Raw genomic sequence first — 23988 nt, forward strand, 5'->3', positions numbered from 1 at the left:
CCTTATATATTATTGGCATATCTTCATAATAAATAACCTATTTGAGGAATAATTCCATATCAATGAAATCAACTTTTATCTATATGAGGCCAGCTGACAAAATGTAAACATCGAGTTATGGTTGCACCCTCAGCAACCTTTATCTTTAGGTAACCTTTCAGAAATTTTGATGGTAGTGCAATTACGGTAGTAAAAACATCTACGATAACATTCATTTTTCATTAAAAATTCATTATCATTTTGGTGTTAAATAACCGTTTAGAGCAATTCAGTCATACGAACGAAAATTATCATACATTATCGTACTGTTGTTTGTGATTGGCAATGAAACATAAATGTAATAAAACCATTTTTACCTTATATATTATTGGCATATCTTCATAATAAATAGCCTACTCAAGGAATAATTCCATATCAATGAAATCAACTTTTATCTATGCGAGGCCAGCTGACAAAATGTAAACATCGAGTTTTGGTTTCACTCACAGCAATCTTTATCTTTCAGTAACCTTTCAGAAATTTTAATGGCAGTGCAATTACGTTGGTAGTAATATTTAGATAACATAATATTAATTTTTCATTAAAAATTCATCATCATTTTGGTGGTAAATAACTGTTTGGAACAATTCAGTCATACGAACAAATATTATTATGTATGATAATTATTGTACATTATCGTACTGGTAGGGGTTTGTGATTGGCGATGCAAGATAAACAAAACAATGGTTACCCTTTTAGGCAAAGTGTGTAGGAAAAACATGATATAGAATTGGCTTTGTTATTTCGTTTATTCTGAATTTCTAAGGATACAGTAAGGAAAGCAGCATTTGTGATATCATCTTTACATAAGCAGTATTTCATGAGATACCTATTGTTGCAAAAGCTAGCCTATACACAGATGGTTTTGTAATTTAGCAGTTGTCTTATACCATCGTCTTTTACTACAGGTATGAGATAAATTCATGAAAATTTGCCATAATTTTCAACCTCATCTTATCTAAAGGTTGTCTTACACACGAAAATACACGGTAAGTTCCAATTTCACATCAATGCTGAGGTTAGTGCATGAGTAAACGTAAACAACAACAGCCACTACCCTTGGCCAGATTTTGTCCGTTAAATCCGATGTCTGTTGGTTCTGGGTCTGTTAAAGTAAGGTTTTACTGTATAAGCATGTCTGATGACCTCACGGAGCCAAAAGGAGATGGTATTCTTGAACACTTCTTTCTTGTTCCAGCTTGTGCTAACAAAAAGTCTTCAACACCCAGGTCTGAGGTGACGAGTCCTTTTAAGGAAACTGCAGTGCTCTGACAGGACATAATAGCAATTCATCTGGATCATTATCAACAAAATCTCCCAGGGAAGGTACTGAGAAGGACTCAAATCTGCCATCATGAGCTGAGGAATTTTGAGTCTTGGCTATGAATTTCGCTGAAGTATTCAGAGTTGCTTTCCAGGGTTAGCAATTTATACAAATTAATCTTGCAATTTTATCTATATGAAACAGAGAGTACATGAAATAGAGACTACAAAGTAACGTGAACATTCAAAATGCTGACAAGGGTGAGAGGCTGATTTTACAACTTTCACCAAAAATGACTGAAAAATTTGGATGTAGCGCATATACACAAGGAAACAATATTGAAGGCACTGATGCTACTTTGCAGGATGCTCATTAAGACAAGCTCTCAAGACCTGGGATGACTGACAAAGACCAAATGATGACAGATTGCTAGAGGATAATCAGGAGTGAGTGAGGACAAAATGTGGTAAAAGCATGGATAAGAAATAGATGGAGAATGTTCCTAATGAAAACAAGGAAAAAAGTTTGTGAGAACCATAAGAAACACCATCAGAAATAAGAAGGCTGCAGATCAGAGCCATCAAAAACAAACATAAATTGGTCAGATGTGACCCATCATAACCAAACATAAATTGGTTAGATGAAAAGCAAGAAGTGAATATGCAGGCAAGAAAAAGAGCCCTAAGAAGAAATCCTGAATAGCAGAGCTTACATCTAAACTCTGAAAAACGCCTTTGACAGCAAGAAAAAACTATACAGGTATTCTTCAACTCACAGACAATATATGTGGCTCTTGCATTCTGAAAACTGCAGTTATAGTATTTGGTTGGTTTGTTCATTTAGAATAAGCCAGCATTATGCCACCATGGGTCCTTACCCAAAAGTGGCCTTTAAGTGTGGTAAGGTGTGAAGAGATGCTTGGTGAGGACTCTATCTAACCAACAAAGACAACACAGATTATCTGGAAGAAGACAGTAAGGGTTGATTCACACTATACGTCCAGTCACGCTACGCTCTTGCTCCAGTCCCGGTCGAGTCCAATAATGTTACATGAATTTCAAAGGAAGCATTCACACTGGTGCTCACGGTCCGCTCTCGCTCCGGTCACGGTCCCTTCAAAAGATATTCTGACTGGAGCGAGAGCAGACAGTGAGCGCCAGTGTGAGCACAGATGTCACGGCCCTGCAACTCCTGCTTCACTGCAGTCATAATTCAGCCTTCATATATGCAAGCAGTGTTATCTTTTGTCCTGCAAGTAATGTCATCTTTTGTCCTATGAAAACATGGATAATCAAAAGAAAACACCACAATGTGATCATGCAAAAGGTAGACAAATTATTTTAAAAAGTTTTCCTTTTACTTATCAGTGATATACGGAAAATGCATACAGCCAGCATAAACATAAGCACAAACTGAGTGATTGCTTCTCTGAATGGTGTATTTTCTTTTTCAGGTCACCCTCAATTTTGGATAGTATTTTCTCAAATGTTCCAATGTTCATTCTGTGGAATTTACTCTCATCACCAATAAGACAAGGATACAGAGTATGAAATTCTCCTTCACTCTTCCTGTCTTGCAATATAGGATGAACCCACAATCTTCTTCTTTTTCGACTTTGCTTTCTTTCTTCATCATCATCAAATGCAACAGCGATTATTGCCAAATCGGCTTGAGAAAAGTCACACATCCTCCATAGCCAGTGGCAAGACTTCCACTGGTGTTGAGGGAGAGGAAATGACGAGACTGAGAGCTAAGCGAGAGCAGACCGGACATGTGAACACACACCAGGACCAAGAGCAGAGCGCAACCGGACCTATAGTGTTAATCAACCTTAAATCTCCACACTGAAAGTCACAAAGAAAAACATATAGGTCAACGAGAAAAGAACTGTTAAAAGTATCAAAACTGGTTTTGATTTGAAGGAGTAGTTGAGGAAGAGGCAGGGGTGAAAGTTAAAAAAAAAAAAAAAGGCACTTAAAAACTTACCACCATCAAAGTTTACTCTGCCGTAATTTGGTTGAGAAGGAGACTTCATTTGATGATGTGGGGTTCCAACAGGAGTTTTTGGTGGCTGCTGCTGTTGCTGATGCTGCTGCTGTTGATGTTGCTGTTGTTGTTGCTGTTGCTGCTGCTGCTGCTGCTGCTGTTGCTGCTGCCAATTTCCCATCTGGGGTCCTGCCATGCCTGTAACATATTGAAAACATCCCAGTATTCATCTCGTTCTCCTCTCATGGTAAAATGCATAGCTAATTCCCACACTGCCAGGTAGTGAAAAATTATAAAAACACAATCCTTTCTATAAGATAACTCTTCCATAATATTTGCAATACCTCTGATTTGCAAAATCTGTAACAGTTACACAAGCCAAATAAAATAATTGTCAAAAATTTGCATGGTTCCTATACCAATCCCTATTTTCAAAGGTGGATCTATGACTTCCTCTGTAATTTGGTAAGACTTTTTTACCTTCAAACCTAAAATAAATAAGGGCACATAAGTTTTCTGGGCATGAAAAAAATAGGACCTCTGAGGAATGTTATGCTCCAAAGCAAAAATCTTGAAACTGATATACAAAACATTTCCAGATGGAACAGAAATGTTTCATCATACCATTTCGGTCAAGTCAAAATTGACCGAACGTTGAAATTTTTTGTAGTCGACATACGGTACGTCCACTTGGCACCTGACAGACAATTTTAGTCGAAGTACGATACGTCCAGTCGACGTTTAAGGGTTAATAAACCTTGAAGACTAATTTCAATAATTCACATTTCAATCCTTGTCAAGAAAAACTATAGGTTGCTGTTGGAAATAAAGTTATCTAGACTTACAATGTAAGTTTACTGTTTTTTCTTCCCAAATACAAACCTCCAATTACATAAAACCTCTGCCTTCCGTCTTTCATTGCATTTCATTCTGATGCCACATTAGAAATCGTTCAAAAATGTAATGTCTTTAAAAAATATTAGTAAAATGGTATTGCAAACAGTGCACAAACCTGGTGGCTGACCCTGCCAAGCCCCTGCCGTTTGTGGACGATGTTGAGGAGATCCCATTACTGGGGTGCTACCTCCAAAAGGAGTTCCTCCTGCTGGGGTCCCACCCATTGGTGTGGTTGGTTTTGAACCAACCCATCCTCCCATGCCTGCTAAATTACCTAGTTAAAAAAACCAGAGAAATGTTAAAATAATTCATAAGCACAAATACTGTATGAAAGAACTAATATTTTGATAATCAACTCTTTGCATTCCAAATGAGGTTAAAACATTTACATTAACATGGTTGGAACAAGCAACTTACCTAAGTCTGCAAAAGGATCAGATGGTTTACTGGGCTGCTGGGGAGGTGGAGGTCGAGTAAAGCCACCACCCATAGCATTTACTGGACTGTTTGGCCCTCCTATTATGCGTGGACCCATCATGGGACTTCCTGCTGGAGGAGCAGCACTGCTGTTCATGGCACCCATGGGCTGCTGTTCAAACAATTTTAAGAAAGTGTCAAATTCATCAACCAAATTTTTTTCTTAAAAAAGATTATAAATAATTGCAAAAATTGAGTATTAGTCAAGTTTTGTGCGATAAAAGTTTTTATGGTCAAAAGAATGCTTGTTTTAGAAAACAATTCTGTATTCTTACTGAAGAGCAATTGGTTGGATACTGAAAATGGTTCCCAGATATAGGAGTGTTACATACCCATGGCTAATACTTTATAGAGGGAATGGCGAGAGACATAGAGGGAGTAGGGAGAAAAATAGCAAAAGGAACAAAATAGGTATAAGCAATTTTGTCATATGTGAAAAGGGGTCATGAATGGAGGATGGCGTGGGTCAGGTTTCAGACAATACAATGCTGACTGGTGATTATGATAAGAAATAGCAGCAATTACATCAGAGTTTGAAATTCATTGTAGAATTAGAAACCTGTGCTGGCATATATGAGGTTACAAAGATGAATGAAGCCAGGAAGAGAGCAATGAATATGGAAAGTGAAAAAAGTACAGCAAGTGAAACAATAAAAGTTGTTGATTTATTTACGCATTTGTCACTGCAAAAAAATTGTGAGTCACAAAAGAGGTGCAGGACAAGGCTTACAGGTCCCTCCTAAAGTTTTGAAAGAATGTTTAAGAGTACTGTTAATACATGAAGGAAAAGATGTTGAAGCTACCTACATAAATTCTTTATGTAGTGGAAGTCAAACTGAGATGGAAAGACTAAGAAATCTGGAGATATGAAACAAAAATGGTAATAAGGTTAGATTAGTTGAAAAGATAAATGAGAATGGAGGACAACAGGGAGTGAAAAATATGTATAATTTGGAAGTCTTGGGAGTCAAGCTCCTGAAAACTTTAATACCTATGTAAAACAGTCAAAATACATATTTTAACCTTTCATCATCATCATCATCTAAATACAGGAAAAAAATTATGTGAAAATGTCATACTCTGGAGTACCATTTTTAAACAAAATGATTTGTCAGACTTGGCATCATGGTAATTATTCTATGTAATAAATAGCTTATGAACTAGTATTCATTACAAATAGGCTTAAATTAACAATTTAAAAAGAGAATTGATCATGCTTACAACTAAAATCAAAATATACCTGGAAAATATCTTGAGCTTTACCTGTTGTGCCTGAGGAGCGGCAGTAAACTGGCCAAAGAGATCATTATTGGGAACTGATCCATTACTAATTCCAAAAGGATCAAAGAGATTGCTAGGAGCACTTTCAGGGTTTGCAGAGTTGGGAGGAGCAGGACTAGAATTCACATCATTTACAGCATTATTAAAACCACTAAGCAGATCAAAGTTACTGGGATCCTTTTTCATCCCAGATGAGCTATCAATATCCAAGAGGTTGGCATTGCTAGGAGCTTGAGAGTCTGATTGTTGAGATGTACCCCAGTTAAGAAGATCTGCTTCTGTTGGTGGCACCTCAGCTGGAGGTGGTGGTACTGGGGGTGGTACTTTCGAAGGCTGAGGAGCTGGTTCCTCTTCCTCATCAGATATTAACACCTCTGCTTCCTCACCTGGCTGTGAGACAAAGAGGAATGTTTACATCAAGAATATTAACAAAAATCAATACATAAATGAAAATAACTTTTCTTGAGCAAATACAGTCATCAGCTTTGATTATTCAAATTTTACAATGCTGGGAAATATAAATACTAAAAATGTAAAATATATCCAAGAACTAAACATTCATGTACCTGATTTCAAATTTTTTTTATGGGCAGCAAAGTGATTCATCTCTTTGCCTCAGTTATGGTAAAGTATTCAAGGGGTTAAGAAGTGTAACAAGAACATGCTAACACTATTTATGCTGTTGTGAGGATTAGCATGCTTCTTTTTATATGGCCATCAATCACATAAGCAATACCAAGGGAATGAAAGTTTTTACTTTGTACAGAGCCAAAAAATTAGAATTCTTGATCTTAATGAAAAAGAAAAAAAAATTATCACTCAAGCAGCCAAGATATTACAAAAGAAAATTTCCTGATACATTCTTTATTTGACAGATCAGAAATACATCATGCAAGCTTTGTATATGTCCTGAAGACAGGTAGTTACTTCTACAGTGCATGATGTATGCTTAGTGAAGGAAAAGAAAACATTATATTTGTGGGTAGAAGACAATCATAAATCATGTCCTGATGCATATTAGCATGTTGTATAAAAAAAGCATTGAGCATAATTGAAGATTTATGCTTAGAACACCTTGGAGGAGTGTATAGCCAAGAAAGGACATCTTCCAGAACAAGTCCTTCTGACAAAACTGGGCTATTTTGGAAGATCCCAAACTGAACATAACTCGCAAAACTGCAAAGCAGGCTAAAGGGTTTGTGGCATGGAGAGGTAGAATATACCATGTAGCAAGGCTGTAGGTCATAATCATGAACAAGCCAGGTTACAAACAAGTTCTGACAAATCAAGACTTGGAGGAACCTATTAAACCACCAACAGAAGATGAAGATAAATCAGCAACATAAGACAATGAAGACAAAGTCAAGAATGTAAACCACCAAGATTATGTATGTTAAAACCTAAAATGTTTTTAACATTGCACATGGTCTCAATATTATCAAACTTACTCAAAAGACATGACCCTTCTGACATACTGTCAAAAGTTCCATAACATAACACTGTACATCACACTTTCATTTTCCTTCACTTCATCTTTTAAACAGGCACTGTAACTTCTGCTTTTCATCATCTCATTATTAGTATCAATTTATATCAAAAGAAGAATGAGGAAGGAGGATTGAGAGTCCAATAAGACATCATGTTTTTTGAGAGAGAAAAAGAGAGGGAATATCTTCATTATATTATAGTAAAATATTGCAATGTTACAATTAATTCTATTTTGTTGATCATCTTGATAAGTGGTTACCAATTTGTTTGTGTGTGTGTGTGTGTGTGTGTGTGCTGGAAGTGGGATTAGTACCAATTACCTGGGTATAAGGGGGACAACAATAAAAAAAAAAAAAATTAAGCTCTACTTAAATTTATACAAAAAACAATAAAAACAGGTCTTTAACAAAAATAGTTTGTAAAAACAAACAGTTGCTCTGAGTTTATTACCTAGCATTTTCAAGGACAGACTAACATTACAAAGCACCAGTGATTCCATACAGAACATAACTGTCCTTTCAGTCAGGTTAAATGATCAATCCAATACTACATTGATATTTCAGCTATGGTCATCAATACCAGGGCTAAATTATTTTCTAATACAATTATCAAATACATAAAAAAATCAAAAATTATATTTTGTGCAGGTCAGTTTTTGCAACAAATTTAAAATACTGCCTGAACTGAATAACAACTTCTAAGGTCTCAAGATAGAAGGTAGTTACCCTACTCAGCCTGGCACTACGGAGAAAGCACTATCTAGAGTCACCAAGACTTCAACACTCAGTCGAGAAGTTTCTTACGGTCAAGGGAAAAAAGCAGTCATCAGAAAATGGCTGGTGTCAGCGAGCTACGAAAAAATCTTGGGCTACATGCCGTTAACCAATCTTCACGAGACACGACAATACCTCACATACTGTCTACCCAAGGGAGAGAATATTTAGATATTTCCAGCATTTCCTGATTAATTTCAACCAAACTTTCTATGGATATTGGACAATATTTGCTCAAATTTGTTTTATTATTACAGAATATGTCCCTATACGGCAAATTAATTCAGTTTATAATGCTGCTTTATGCTTGAACAAGCTGTCTGTGTGTGTGTGTGTTGTATTCCAACAAAAAAAACTTACAAATGACCAATCAAAAACATTAAGTTTTCAGTACCAGCTGCTATTCTGTACTGTATTGAATTTTCCTACATATTTCAGTATATTCAAGGAATACCTAAAAATCTCATGAGGGGTTGAAATTTCTACTAAAACTAAAATTGCATATATTTAAGCAGCAAAACCCAAGTACAAGCTGCATGAAAACATACAAGCTGAATGAAAACAATTTATGAGCTCAATATAGGGAAAACTGTCCCACCCAAGCCAAAAGCCATCTCTAGATTTGAAAGTACAGTATTGGTATAAACAGACACTAGATTCTCATTCACCAGCCCACAATCTTTTCAGAGTCACCTGCCCACATGTCCTTTTCAGAGTTAAAAAAGGAGGAGCGCACAATGCTTAAAAGTTAATACATCATTACTGGATGTATTTGTGTTACTGAAAATTTTCACTAAAAGAACCTGGGAGCCTCCGGAACATCAGCCAAGTTTACAACAGCAAAGGCTGTTATAAACCTCAGCAACATCAACTTAGCACAACTGTTGACACTTTTTCTTTGATTACATCAAGTACAACATCAACATTCTGAAATTTTTTCTTAATTTCCATTTTCACTGAACCCTTGAATTTTAGCCAATGTCCTTCATCAGTACCATTAGATCTCACACCACGATTCACAGGCATGAAAAGTTTAGGTTCTGTTATGTTACATCTTTTTTACTTCAAAAACTACGAAAATGTTCCTTAATCAGAATCAAAAGAAGACAAGGCAAAACTCCAAGCTAGAGTGCTGGCTCTATTAAGACGTGATTCAACACAGAAAAAAATTCAGAAAGATGAAAATGAATTTAAAGATGATAAATTTGAGCTAGTGTAAACGTTTGCTAAATATTACTTTAATTCAGCTGACATAAAGATACACCTACCATGTAATGTCAGACAACAGTGTCCCGTGGTGAAAAAGAGCCACCACAATTTATGAACATCAATCTGTATATGGACAGAATAGAAAACTAAAACAAATGTGAAAAGGGGAAATGTAAATAATGTAATAATGAGGCATGAGGGCACTGCTAGATGGCCACAGCAGAATTGATTAGGAATAAGTTAAGAAGTGGTGAGTGTACATTCCATATGAAGGACAGTTCTCACCTACCTGGAATCACAAAAACTTCCTAGTTGGTGTGCCATACCAAATAACCTTTGTTAAGGCAACAGTTTACCTTTGTATAAAAATACAAATGACTGTACTTCATCAGTTAAGATCAACAGTTATAACAAAAAAATTATTGTGGCTTACTTTATTTTGCTGTTGTTTGTCATCCCAGTTTAATGATGCCATAAAACTGGCTTTGTTGTTACCAGAACCAGGAACACCAGGTGTTGGCAAGGATTCCCGTCTCGCTGTTGCTGGAGATCCATGGACACTTGCTGCTGAGTAAAACATCATTAGGCATTCAGTTTGAATGAAATATACAGTATACAAAATAAAGCAATAAACATTGCATCAACATTCTTTCAACAAGTTTTTGATTAGCAAATAGAAAATAAAAATATACCCTGACAGAACAGAATTACTATAAAACTGTCATGATCTATCTTCACACATAATTTAACTGTTTATCAGTTGAATAAATTTACTTGGTTATTCTCTGTCTGTGTATTATGACATTATTTTGAAGAAAAATTTATTAATTCATAACAGTACGCATCTGCATATCTTCAACTCTGATACTGTAATTACAAATCAGAATGTTTTTTAAAACAAACATTTTTTCATACAAACCCACTACTTCAACTCGCCCCACATTTGTGTTCAATGAATTGTCCAGACACTACATTCCCTCAGTGAAAGACAATGAGAATGGTAATCCCTCTGAACATGCCAGGAGAGATCCTCAAGTCCCAAGTAATGATTATAGTCAGTATTAATGTAGTGGGAACAATGATCCTCAAGAAAAAGTGGAGTTTGGAAGAGGGAACTCTCACCATAGACAATGGGTTTGTTTAAAAAAATATTTTTTTCTTAATTTCACTTGTTTCACAACAAATCGATTTAGGTGGGAAGGTTGATGCTGCTACAACCAAAGACTTGTTGAGTTAGTCCTGCAGGATTGGTGAAAAGAAATTGGGATACATATAAAACCCTCTTACATAAAGGGAGTTGTGTTAGGGACAGAAACCCCCGATAAAATAAAATAACTTGATCAGTTTCAAAAAAAGTAAACTATTTTGGGGAAAGAGTAATCTATTTTCATTTCAGGTCAGACAGGAGAAAGCCTCACACTGCCAAAGAGTACTCATCAAAGTAACTCTGAAGGAGAGAAACACTCACTGAGACAAGCATGCAAAACCCTAGCGTCAAATTCAATAACAAATTGAATGGGATCAAAATAAACAAAGACCAAAGATTCTAGTCTGGAACCTTACCTGGAGTAGAAATTTATCTGTTTAACAACAACCAATAGACCTAAGATTACTAGTCTAATCACCTTGCATTGCATCCATGAAGATAAGGCCACAAACTCTGCATGACATTCCCACCTACTTGCTTAAGATATGGTTACATCCAATACCACTGAATGAGGAGAGAAATCATGAGAGTTCTGATCTGATGCAACCACCAAGGGCATCTAAACTTATTCCTAACATTGGAAGGCAAACAGGAAAAGGGTTACATCACTCAAGAAAGACACAAACAACCTGAGTCCAAAAGCTACTTCAAGAAACTGTTACTGTCACTCTACCAGAGAAAGATCCAGCAAGGTGCGGTTCTGGTTGATCTACTAAGGGAAAATCTGGCAACAACATAAACTTCCAATCCAAGGAGAAAAGGGAAGGTATTGCTATCTACTTCCATCAGCAATGAAGCAACAACATAATTGCTACAGGAAGGCAGACAAACAAACAAGAATGGCACCAAGTCACATAGCAAGACAAGAAGCTCAGGGACTCTTCTCTAAAAGAAAAAAATTAAACAATTTGGTGTTGACGACAGACTGAAGCTGAAGATTCATGTTGAAAACAATTTTTATGCATATGAATTTACATAGTTCACTATAAAAGGAGTAGGAAGAGTATTCTCAGTACCCTCATTCTGACTACTACTAAGAGTAGGCAGACACAGGAACAAACCTGACCTCAAAACTAAACAAGTAATGATGACTGTTTCGCATAGTAAAAATGGGTAATTTGACAAAAAACAAATCATGATGTCTGTTTCATGTAGTAAAACCAGGTTACTTAACAAATAAGTACAATCATACCTTGCCCCTAGCAGTACCTTTAGTAATTTACATGTAACTGTAGTACAAAAATATCACTTTGTGTACTCTAATCAACAACCAAGATGAGATAAACTTTGTTGCATCATATATATATATATATATATATACATATATATATAAATATATATATATATATATATATATATATATATATATATATATATATATATATATATATATATATATATATATATATATATATATACATATATACATATATATATATATATATATATATATATATATATATATATATATATATATATATATATATGCATATATATATATAATTATATATATATATATATATATATATATATATATATATATATATATATATATATATATATATATATATATATATATATATATATATATATATATATATATATATATATATATATATATATATATATATATATATATATATATATATATATATATATATATATATATATATATATATATACATATACTGTACATACATACATATACTGTATATACATATATATAAAATGAAGCTAAATTTCATGAACCAATGCACAATTAAATGGGGAAGAAATTGGCAAAATGCTGCCAAACTAGTTTAAAATAAATGGTACATGAAAGCAATGACTATATAAATTTTTAACTATAACTGAAATTGATTTGTTTGTAAAATCATAATTAAAAAGCAATAACATAAATGCAGCAACATGTAATGTGCTATACAGACCAACACATTATGAAAAGAAGTCAAATTCTGAAGTTATCAAAAAACTGAACAGGCAGGAATTCTGTGTCAGCTAACTACAGGCAGTCCCTGGTTATCGGCGGTCTCGATTATCAGCGGTCAGGTTTTTCGGGGCCTGTCTAGCATAAAAAATCAGCGATTTTCGGCGCTGATATGCGCTGATTTCTGCTTATCAGTGCCGATAATCGCGTATTGGCACCATTACATATCTAACAGAGGCGCCAATAACAGAAAATTGCTGATTTTCGGTTACTGGCGATTTTTGCTTATCATCACGCCGTTGGAATGGAACCCTCACCAATAACGAGGGACTGCCTGTACTATACAATTCACTGATTAGTTAACCTCTGACACTGAAATTTACCAAAGGTATATTGAATGCAATAATGGCAAAAATAAGATATTTAAAAAAAGCATTGAAATTTTAAACAGATAAAAGCTTAGAGGACCAAAACATATTCCTGGCCATTCATGCTGAACTCAAGAAAAACACAGTGCTCCCCATTACAGATGCATGATCACTACTGGGGATCTGAGGATCTCTCAGCGCATGTTAAGTAGTGACTACCATCTTGCTTCTCTTAACTGCAGGGACTGTAGTGTACAGATAATTTGTTGGCCATCAATGTGGAGCCAATACAAGTGATGAGTTTGTCTTGAAAAAAGTAATTCTTTGAAACTCTCAGTGAAAGCAAAAGTAAAAGCAACAGCAAATGTTTTCACATGTTACCTACAAATGCAAATAAGGCAATGTCTGTTGGATGGTTACATGACAACTTTCATTTTTTCTACATAAATGGTTCAACTCTCCATGGTCATTATAATGGAAAATGCAAGCACTTAATCATATGGTTTTCAGCATGATAAAATTTATGAAAATAAGTTAAGCAACATGCAAGGTTTTCAAAATAAAAGATTTTATGCTAACTGGATAGCGATCAGTGCTATACAGATCATTACGTATTCCAGTCAAACCTGTCCACAATACAGGACACACACACACACACACACACACTTATGTTAATTGATGAAAAACATTCTTTGAGTTTTCAAGAAAAGATGTATGCATTTTACTGTCAGTCTGACAGCTAACACCATTCATTCATAATCATTAGTTGTTTACTGTGCAATAAAAGATTATATGCTACACAGCAACTGTGGTCACCAACTGGACTGTAAGAGTTAACATCTCCATGTGTCCTTCTCCACATAAATATATCCCTTTCCATATACACCACTCACTTTTCAAGGCAATGACAGAATAAAATTGATTTTTTAACAACAGATCTGCCAAAACAGAGTAATCTGAAGGATCATACGTCTAGGGAAGGAATGGATAAACTTCTGAAATTTAGGGGGAAGTTACAGATGCTAAATTATTCTGTTAATTCCTATACTTGATCAATGAATTCCAGGCCAAGATTTCCCCACATGAAAAGTTAAGTTAGTGATAGAGCATATCACTTATTCCTGATATAGCATATCACTTACTCCTACACTTAGAACAAAAGATACGAAGATTCAAAGCCATAAGAGATAAAAACAAAATGCAGAACGCTCTCGCTCCCTGAAAGAAAGTTCTTATATCGCAACATAACATCAAGCAACAGGAGACTTCAAACCTCCAAAGCTGATTAGCATAGTTACCAGAACAATCTACGACATTTATCTTTTCTCCCATAAATATGTAGACTCAATTAGCTTGTTACCCAATTATTTTTCTAACATCAGCAATGAAAGCAACACTGAATATGCTAAAAAGAATCCTGCATCATGATCCAAACTTGGATCCACAAAAATCTTATACTGTACACTGTTTCCCATAGCAGAGTGAACTTTCGTTCTTAAAAATCCATTCATTAGTTTTTAAAGAATCCTGCTAACAGAAAGAGAGAGAGAGAATATCCAAGCCACAAAAGCCTCAACAGAGATAATAATTGCCATAAAAGCCTCAACAGAGATAATAATCATCATTAAAAAAGTACATCATGAATCTCAATATACTGAAATACAGTGTATCCATATTTCTTTTTTATGTTTCTTTATGTAGCAACATGCTTAAAGATTAAAAACACCATGTTTGGATGTGCTATCTTCCTGCCTAGGGCCAGACTCTCTTACCACTGACACACCCCAAATAAGTATCCAAAATAAAGGTACATTGGTTTGAGCTTTGGAATGGTACATAACCTCCCATGGGTTGGGGCTTGCTGCCTCTACCCTCTCTAATATTACTGTAGTTTTGACAACAGTGGTACACTGACAACATGAATTAGAACACAAAGTACATGCTATAGGTAGAATCTGTGCAGAAAAACTAAGCTAACTGAAAATACAAAAAAAAAGTAAAAATTTGCCAAAAAAAAGCTGATACAGGCACACAACTAGGTGAGAAAAAATACAATGCTGTATAAAGAGAAAGTACTTAGAAAGCACAACCAACATCTTCACAAAACAAAAATTTAAAAAACAGAGTGAGATCATAAACAGTAAATGAAGGAAAAAGGATCTAATGACAGAACACTGAAAAGTTAAAATTGACATCTTCACGACAACAAACTGGTCAACCTCTAAAGCCCAGACAAGGAAAGTTGGGGTGAAGAGGACAACTCTTGCTTGCAGAACTCTCAACTCTGTAAAATTTTGGGTTGTATGCCAATTAAGTTACAGGGGCATATGGATAATATTGAGGTACACAAACATATAGGCTTTAAAAAGAAAAACAATAATCTGATACAAATTCAGTTGGTAAGCATGGCCCATACTTAAAAAATCAGCAAACCACAAATCTACAAACTATGATGTAAGATGAAATCAATAAAGGAAATACGAAACCAATAAAGAAAATACACTTTCTCACTTACCTGTTTAGGTCAGTGAATGTAATTAAGAGTTAAAAAGTGAAGGTATCTAACACCTAGGCTAACATACAAAAAATTACGTCTAAAAATATTTCAATGAGTAACAAGTCATACACACACAATTAGAATAAAGCTACAATTGCCAATTTCCAGAACATCAAATTACAATAAAATGCTTGATAATGTTTGGGAATGTGTACAAAACTACAATATAATGTTAACTTTGACAAGGTATCATTTATTACCTAAATAGAAAAGATCATTTAAAAGTATATGTACTCTATAACACAAGAAACTAAAGCCTGGAAGTTACTTATGCTACAATATCAACTGGAATAGCTCACAAATTCTAACTGAAAGCACAATGCATGTAAAAGAACCCACCATATTTTTCACGGGTCTCCTCCATTTCAATAGTTGTAGCATAAGCTACGATTGGCTTAAATGAGGTAGAAGGCCGGCTTATCCATACAGGAGGCTGGGGAGGTGTACGATCAACATCTGACACAAATATGTTTACAGTTAAAGTGAAGTTATCTGGATATCTATCTGGTTCAGTAACATCGTCAAGATCACGTCTGAAGTGGAAAAGAAAGAGCAGGACTCAAAATACTTTACATGTTAACTCCTGAAAAACCACTATGTTTACATACAATAGTTTTAATTTAAATGGCCAAACCTGAGGCTGTGTTCCTTTACCATACTGAAAGCTACATGAAAGAAACATTTTGAACTATAATATGAGTATTAATTCAAATAAGTTTGTAATATGAATGTCCCATAGGGGAAAAGCATACACACCCAGAACTTTGGCAGAAAAAAAAGACTGACATTTATAATAACCAATATTTAACAGTAACTGCCCCTGATAATTCTCTAATCCAGTGGCACCAAATCATACCTTAGCATTGCAGAGAGGCAATTTGCTTATAGTTTTCAAATTTCTATACAGAAAACTTATGGAACTAAGCTTCAACCATTATTCCTCACACTCCTCCTTGAAAAGTTGGCACTAATGCACAATGGGATGACTTATTAGTAGGAAAGCAGAATATAACAATTTCTGAGGGAGTTAAATTAACATAGTAGATGCTTCTAACAGCTTGGATGGCAAAAATTAAACAATCATTAATGGCTCACTTTTAAATAGTGCTCCTCTGAGACAATTCTACCCAAGGTTGGGTGCTCCATGCAACTTGATCTTCATTTAATTTCAAAATGTTCCACTTCAGTATACCCTTGCTGATGAAAAGATGTAATAACAAAAATAATATTTTTGTAGAGAAAAGTGTAAAATATCATTGGATGAGTTTCAAACTTTAGAAATAAGCAGAATTATTTAGAATATATGTAATATATTCTAATTTTTTCAAGAGGTTCCTCCGTGATGGATTTCACTCATGGCTACTCATACAATATACCTGTAAATTTGATTATGTGATGGCAAGTTCATTGGTTGGATCTGGCTTTGATAAGGATCTAAATGTTTAATCAATTTTGAACAATAATAACTTTGCAAGGTCTCTTCCATAATAGCTATTATGTACATGTATATATTACTTATTCAAAAGTTATTACTTTCGCATTTAGGCATTTTACTAAGTGTTTATAAAAGGTTACGACCTGAAAACTGGAACAAAGCAAAGTCTAGAGTAAGGTGTAAATGAACTTATTCCTATGGAACAGTTATGATTTACCTATAATATTTATACTTGTCTTTCCAAATAAATAGTAGAGTTTCTTGTTAGTGAAGGAGTGCAAGCACCACACTAACAGTATCCCAGTGTCATTTACCTGGAAATTCAGCTATGAATTTGATATGGAAGGGTAACTGTATGGATGCAATTCCACACTGCTTAGAGCAGTCCATGAAAGTACTGCCTTCTTACTGTCTTACTTGCAAGTAAGAAGCTGAAAAAATTACGAAAATATGTAGTGGTGAAAGCGAGTGCTCTTGAAGCCCTTCAAACCCTTCAAAAAAAAAAAAGGTAAATACTGACAAAGTAAAATAATCACAGCATTAAGTAAAAATATCACTGAAGAGACCAGACAGAGCATAAATCTTATAGATGAGTGGGAGATGAGAGTGAGGAATTCACTTGAAAAAGATGCAAAGAATTTGATTTTTAAAAATACATGCTTGGCTCATGCTTCACACACCAAAAATGACAAAGAGGAATAGCTTCTGCTTGGGTTACAGGCTCTTCCATAAATCTGATATGGATGCAAAACCTTTTTCCAAGTAAGAGAACAAGTACTATCATTTAATATAAAAAAACAGGATGCAAAAAGTACTAGGTTCCACTTTTCCTCTGTAAGAACAACACTGTACATAGCTAATCTTCAATTAAATACTAAGTTACTGTATTTGACAGCAAATAAAACTGTATTAGACAGCATATAAGACCCCCTTTTCCTCCCACAAAAATGGCTCCATACATACACTAGAGTCTTACAGAAGTAGTTGAGGTATCTGGTAGGCTAAAGTTTACCCAGATGCTGTAGACAACCAATACTTGTACCTAGTCAAACTCCATAATACTGTAATATTACCATTATTTACTTTATATTGTCATCATTATTACTATACTACTATTATTTTCATTATTATAGTAAAATCCCCAACAAATGGCACCCTTGAGACCTAAGGGTTGCCCATTCTGTGAAACTGTCAGTTGCATGAGAGAAATACTGTAAAATGTCATATGTGTATCCTGAACTGTCATTTCATCATTCATTACCAACAAACAATACCTATTTTTCAATTTTATTATTAAGTAATTCCCAATATCTTAACCTGAACATTACCTTGCACTCTTCTAACTCCAACAGTGGTGCAAAGAGTGCTTGAATCCATACATCAGTACACATATACATACACATCAGATGGTAGACAAAAACACAATAAAGCTATTCACAGCAATGCACTTACTGTGCGCCCCCTCTCTCTCTCTCTCTCTCTCTCTCTCTCTCTCTCTCTCTCTCTCTTTTTTTCACAAAGAAGTTGATGTTTCTCTGTCAAAATTTTTTGCTTGCAGAATAACAGGGAGAGAGAGAGAGAGAGAGAGAGAGAGAGAGAGAGAGAGAGAGAGAGAGAGAGAGAGAGAGAGAGAGAGAGAGAGAGAGAGAGAAATACAGTATACATGTATTTACCTTAACTTGATGCATATACAGTATGTAGGTATATGCATACATAGACTGAAAAATATATGTATGTAACATTTCATTACTGTATTAAGTACAATACTGCTATAAATAAATGTTAATAAAAATACTGTACCAGAGAGAGGGGAAGCACAGTATACACGGATTACTTAAGAAGATGCAAGAAATAAGGAGGAAATGTTGTATGCCCAGGGGTCTTATATGCCATCACATATGGTACTCAAAATTGCAAACTTACAAGTTATATCGTATCGATGTATCCTCTTCAGGGATGAAACCTGTATGGAACTGTACTTGAGCTACTTTTATACCCATGACCTTCCCCATCATTCGACGCGCATGATATATGTACACACAAACATCACCAACAAGATGGACATTGACAGGAATCATTATCTGAAATGGATATAAAGGTAAAATCTATTAATTAAGATACATCAATATTAACTGATGCAAAACTTAAATCAACTGAGCATTCAATCTTATTTCTCATAACTATACATGCTGTATGAATGTCCTTTTTAAATATCCCTTTTAAGCACATTCCCCAATTAGTCAACATAATGAGAAATGAGGATTACTAAAAATTGTCAAAAATATGCTTAAAAAAAAGTAGCATGAGGTAGATTGATCAAAGAAAATTTAAGCTAAGAATTTCTGCTCAATCAGTGGAGGCTAAGTGCTCTGGCACAGACAGACTTTGAACCCCCTCACCAAATCTTCAGAGGGTTAACAGTGATCTCTCTCTCTCTCTCTCTCTCTCTCTCTCTCTCTCTCTCTCTCTCTCTCTCTCTCTCTCTCTCTCTCTCTCTCTCTCTCTCTCTCTCTCTCTCTCTCTCTCTCATAAGGAGGGTCATAATTCTAGTTAAATTACCAAGGATTGTATGATGGTAAACCTACAGTAGTCATAAGGATACTTCACAGCTCTTGTTTCAAATCATGGTTGCGTAACAGCATATTGTAAGATGGTAGTAGTAGCACACTTATCCTAATACAGTACTTTTATATATCAGCTGACATTTTTTTAAACGTATTATTCACATTCTTGGCGTGCAGGAAATTCAAATATTGCATTTAGACACTTTCTGGGATTTTTTTCCAATATTTCTCCAGCAGCTGTGCACAAGCTGAATGCTGACAATATATGAGTATAATTACCCTCTACTGAGTATCAAAAGAAAGAAGGAAAAGAAAATGTTTAAGCAAAATGCAAGTACTGTGCATTATTTGTAAACAAATTGAAAAATGAAAAAATTATCTTACAAAATTAAACAAATTCCATTTCAAAGTTATTCAAAACAAAAACTCCATCAATACTACCTTGTGATCATGAGGCATGTAAACTTTCATGTGATCAAATTCTTGAAGACTTGAGAGCACTCTATGATCACCTTGCCACACCTCTATATATGGTCGTACACCATCTCTGAAAAAAGGAAAGCAGTATTAACAAAATTCAATAATTAATCTTAAATACAACACAGTGTGTCTACATACTATACATTTTATTTTAACTCTGTGTTTTACAGTGAAATAACCACTGGCCCCTATTGTAAGTATGCAAATTGAAGGTGCCCTGATCCAAGCCCTCAAACATGTGTTTTACAGTGAAATAACCACTGGCCCCTACTGTAAGTATGCAAATTGAAGGTGCCCTGATCCAAGCCCTCAAACATGTGTTTTACAGTGAAATAACCACTGGCCCCTACTGTAAGTATGCAAATTGAAGGTATCCTGGTCCAAGCTCTCAAACATTATGTAAAATCCCTTGAGCTGGCACTTGCTATCTTGGCCCTCTTTCATGCTGTGATCAATTTTTATGGTACAGTATAGGTATACTAAGACAAATATAACTGCCTATTGTTTGATAAAAATAGGCCTATCTCAAACATTTTCACTAGGACATATATAATCTTAACCAGTTTCTAGTCACTAATCACACTGTAAAAACTGAAGAAAGCTTCCTTCAGAACTGGAAAAACTATCATATATTTTCATATCAAACCTTCAATTTACATAAGTTTGACATGAATATAAGAAGGGAAACAATAGAAGAAAACTGCAGCCAATTTACCATGTACTGCCTTATAACTCAGTTATCAGACCTTTCTAGGGCTGGCCAGTACAGTCTGATCAGACTGTACTAGCTAGCCCTAAAAGATATAGACCCTCTCCATGCAAAACCCCGTAACTCAGACTAAACCTACTCTGAACAGCTTGACATATTCTCTACACATTCTTCTTTATCCCAGTACATCTCTGGTAACAATGAATACACCTCATCTTAAAATCATGATATATCCCTTCCTAAAGTATAATTCATAGTGAGGACAAATTTATGTGCATTTATAACTCAGGTCATGGCTTTGTCTCTGTCAGCTGTGAGAGGCTAAATTAGTCTCACATCAATAATGGTTACCAACATGGCAGGTTACCCCATGGTATACCCACCTCTTTTTCTATTCACCAACATTTGAAATCTGAATGTTACTCAGCTAAAACCTCCTCCAATTTTCTCCCTTTTGACACCCATCTAGACTTGCATGAGATAATAAATCTCATATCTTTAGATGGCTGTTGGTTGAAGGTTCTCCCAACTTCATTATGTATTGCAAAATTTTGCATCATTCACTATACAGGCAGTCCCCAGTTTTTCCGGCTGACGTTGCGCTTTTCAAATATATTCATCAGAAGGTTCTCCCAAAACGGCAGAATAATCATAATTTGAAAGTTTTTGATAAAAATATTTATCGTTTTTGCACCCAGAGCATTAAAAAAGGTTTTCTTATGATTTTTGACGATTTTCGACGATTTTCCGGCTTACTTTACGATTTTCGGGTTCGATTAAGAACGGAACCCCGTCTAAACCGGGACCGCCTGTATATTCAATGCTTTACTTTTTCAATTTTCTCTTGCCAAAAGTTTTCCATATTAAATCAGCCAAATACTAGTTCTCTGAAAGCGAGACTACTGAAAAATATATATCACATATACTGGCTTCACCCCAACTACACTTGAGAGGTTAAAATGCCCTTATATGTCCTGACTAGTAAGATGGAACTACTTATTAAGCATTCAAAACTAGTCCCTGATTCTCACAACCAAGTTAGACCTTCATTACTAACCTGTAACTCCTACTTAGGATCAAACAGTACGTGCTGAAAAAGATGGGGCTTTACAGACTTAACATTACAATAGCCCATCAGCTGCAAAAGAGAAGCATTGGTAGGTGGCAATCACATAGCTTTACTAATGAAGACTGTACATTAGTTTGTCTGTATTCAAAAATATTTACCCTGATTCACCATCACTTATAATCAAAACAATATCATGTCCCTTCTTTCTTGCAGCTAAATTTCAGTACATTCTTCAGTAGCATAAAAACTGGGTTGACGGATATGTGGTGTAAAACATGATTCATGAAATGCAAATTAGTAGAATGGCATGCAGTCAAAAACTAAACCCTTGTATACTTTCCATATTTAATTTTTAGGTCACATTTGTACTTCAGTAATGAAAATAATTAAAATCCCACAAGAAAGTATAAGCTGCATTCCTAACTCACAATAAAGTTACAAGGAAAAGTACACATCACAGCAACTAGAAAGCACTTATGATTGGTTCTGCACATGAATATGCTCAATCACTTCTCTAATCTTGTAATCAAAGGCCAGCATTCAATAACAGATGGAATTCTCCAGCACCTCCTTTCTGAAGTATAATCACGTGATGACTAGAGGCAAACATAGCCTTTAGATTTTCAAAAAATATTATATTTAGCAACTTGTGGGACAATAAAAAGAATAATGCCTTTGACTTATAAAACCAAGAATTTTAACTAATCATGTGTGTTATTATTAGCATAAAAATTACTGGAATTATACCTTACCATGTAAGTGTATAGATTTTATCCTTAAAATAACAAACTAACAATACACACCCAAGCAATATACAACAATACACGTCTGAGAAATATACAACAATACACACCCGAGCAATATGCAACAATACACACCCGAGCAGTATGCAATGTACCACAACTGTACTTCTGAACTAAGACAACTTTTCAGGGACAAGGCAATAAAAATTACCTGCTAATTTTGTTGTAATTACATACAACTATTCATTTCACTTTTACCACTATGAAATTTAATTAAAATCTTACCTCCTCTGAGTAAAGAGAGGAATTGGTGATATGATGACAGAAGTTAGAGTAACTGGTTTAAAATGGGGTGTAATGGGTGGAGAACACACCAAATCACGAATGTATTCCAAATATCTGTTGAAAGATTAAAAGCTGTTAATAATTCATGTAATGTAAAGAGTTTTTATATATAAATTTTTCTATAAACTGGCACTGTTTTATAAGTTAATATAAAGGAACACTAAAAAAATATCCAAGAACAGCAAGCTACATGAAGACTTCACCAAAAGCTCCTGATGATGTATCAAAAAAAAAAAAAGGAATTCATTTAACAATAAAAATAAAACTTCCAGCACTGCTTAGTATTTGTCAGACTTCTTTTAAGAGAAAATATAAATACCCTTATCCTTACTTAAACTGTGAGGCCTGCAAAGAAGGAGGTGATCTTTTGATTGCAAACATATTGAGAGCCTGCTCTGGACGATTAAATGCATGACACACCAAAAGGAACGAGCAAACGAGGACTGCTGTTGAGGCTTTCCCATCCTGCAAAAAACAGACAAAACAGGCAAAAAATCAATTTTACACTTCTGAAGTTATTGCTTTAAAATAAGATTCCACTGAACTCAACACTAATCTTTTTTCAAAACTGACAGAAAATCCCAAGCTCACACTAACTTTCATAACTTAAAACAGTAATCAGTACACAGTGACTGGTAATCTATTGGCTCAGTTTGAACAATAACTGGTTTTTAGAATACAAAATAAATAAATATTATATATATATATATATATATATATATATATTTTTTGAAGGCCTACACATCTTGACAAGAACAAATAAATCCAAATACATGTAGTTTAAATAAGTAATAGTGATTAGTAATGAGAACCACCTTCCCCTTAACTTGCGTCAAATGTCACCTATAAGTGGAGGAACTAGAAGAAATGGACTGCAAGTGCAACCTGGCATACAGTCAGCTGATTTATGAGTTTTTGCCTACAAGATTTTTGGCCAAAAACATTTAACATTTTGCTTAAAATCACAAATCCATGATAACCTCTGGCAATTACACAACTGTTGAAAATTGAAGTTAACAGGTAATCATGTTCAGCTGGGAGGGACACTAGGCAATACATAGAACTTTCTACACGTGATTTGTGCACCACTAAGGTATACTGTCAGTTTGCATAAAAAATTATGATATGAAATCCAATACCCATATTTTAAGAGCAATAAGAGTATAGAAT

At 34.8% G+C, this 23988-nt stretch overlaps 1 protein-coding gene across 7 annotated transcripts in view; it reads right to left on the reverse strand.

The window, feature by feature from the left end:
- aux (cyclin-G-associated kinase) overlaps window positions 1-23988 on the reverse strand; it is a 72195-nt gene that overhangs the window by 11191 nt on the left and 37016 nt on the right. For 2 of the 7 annotated variants that reach the window (XM_067121385.1, XM_067121382.1), the window contains exons 12-21: window positions 23150-23283; window positions 22759-22872; window positions 19914-20019; window positions 18832-18989; window positions 15813-16006; window positions 9848-9978; window positions 5927-6334; window positions 4604-4775; window positions 4302-4460; window positions 3290-3487 (exon numbers count right to left, since the gene is read on the reverse strand). In XM_067121385.1, coding sequence (XP_066977486.1) covers window positions 3290-3487; window positions 4302-4460; window positions 4604-4775; window positions 5927-6334; window positions 9848-9978; window positions 15813-16006; window positions 18832-18989; window positions 19914-20019; window positions 22759-22872; window positions 23150-23283 — 1774 coding nt within the window. Of the gene's footprint in view, window positions 1-3289; window positions 3488-4301; window positions 4461-4603; window positions 4776-5926; window positions 6335-9847; window positions 9982-15812; window positions 16007-18831; window positions 18990-19913; window positions 20020-22758; window positions 22873-23149; window positions 23284-23988 lie in introns of all 7 variants that reach the window. The other 5 variants (XM_067121386.1, XM_067121387.1, XM_067121383.1 and 2 more) reach the window with 3 other exon arrangements.

Source organism: Macrobrachium rosenbergii, chromosome 19, assembly GCF_040412425.1.
Source record: "Macrobrachium rosenbergii isolate ZJJX-2024 chromosome 19, ASM4041242v1, whole genome shotgun sequence".
Classification (NCBI taxonomy): Eukaryota; Metazoa; Arthropoda; class Malacostraca; order Decapoda; family Palaemonidae; genus Macrobrachium; species Macrobrachium rosenbergii.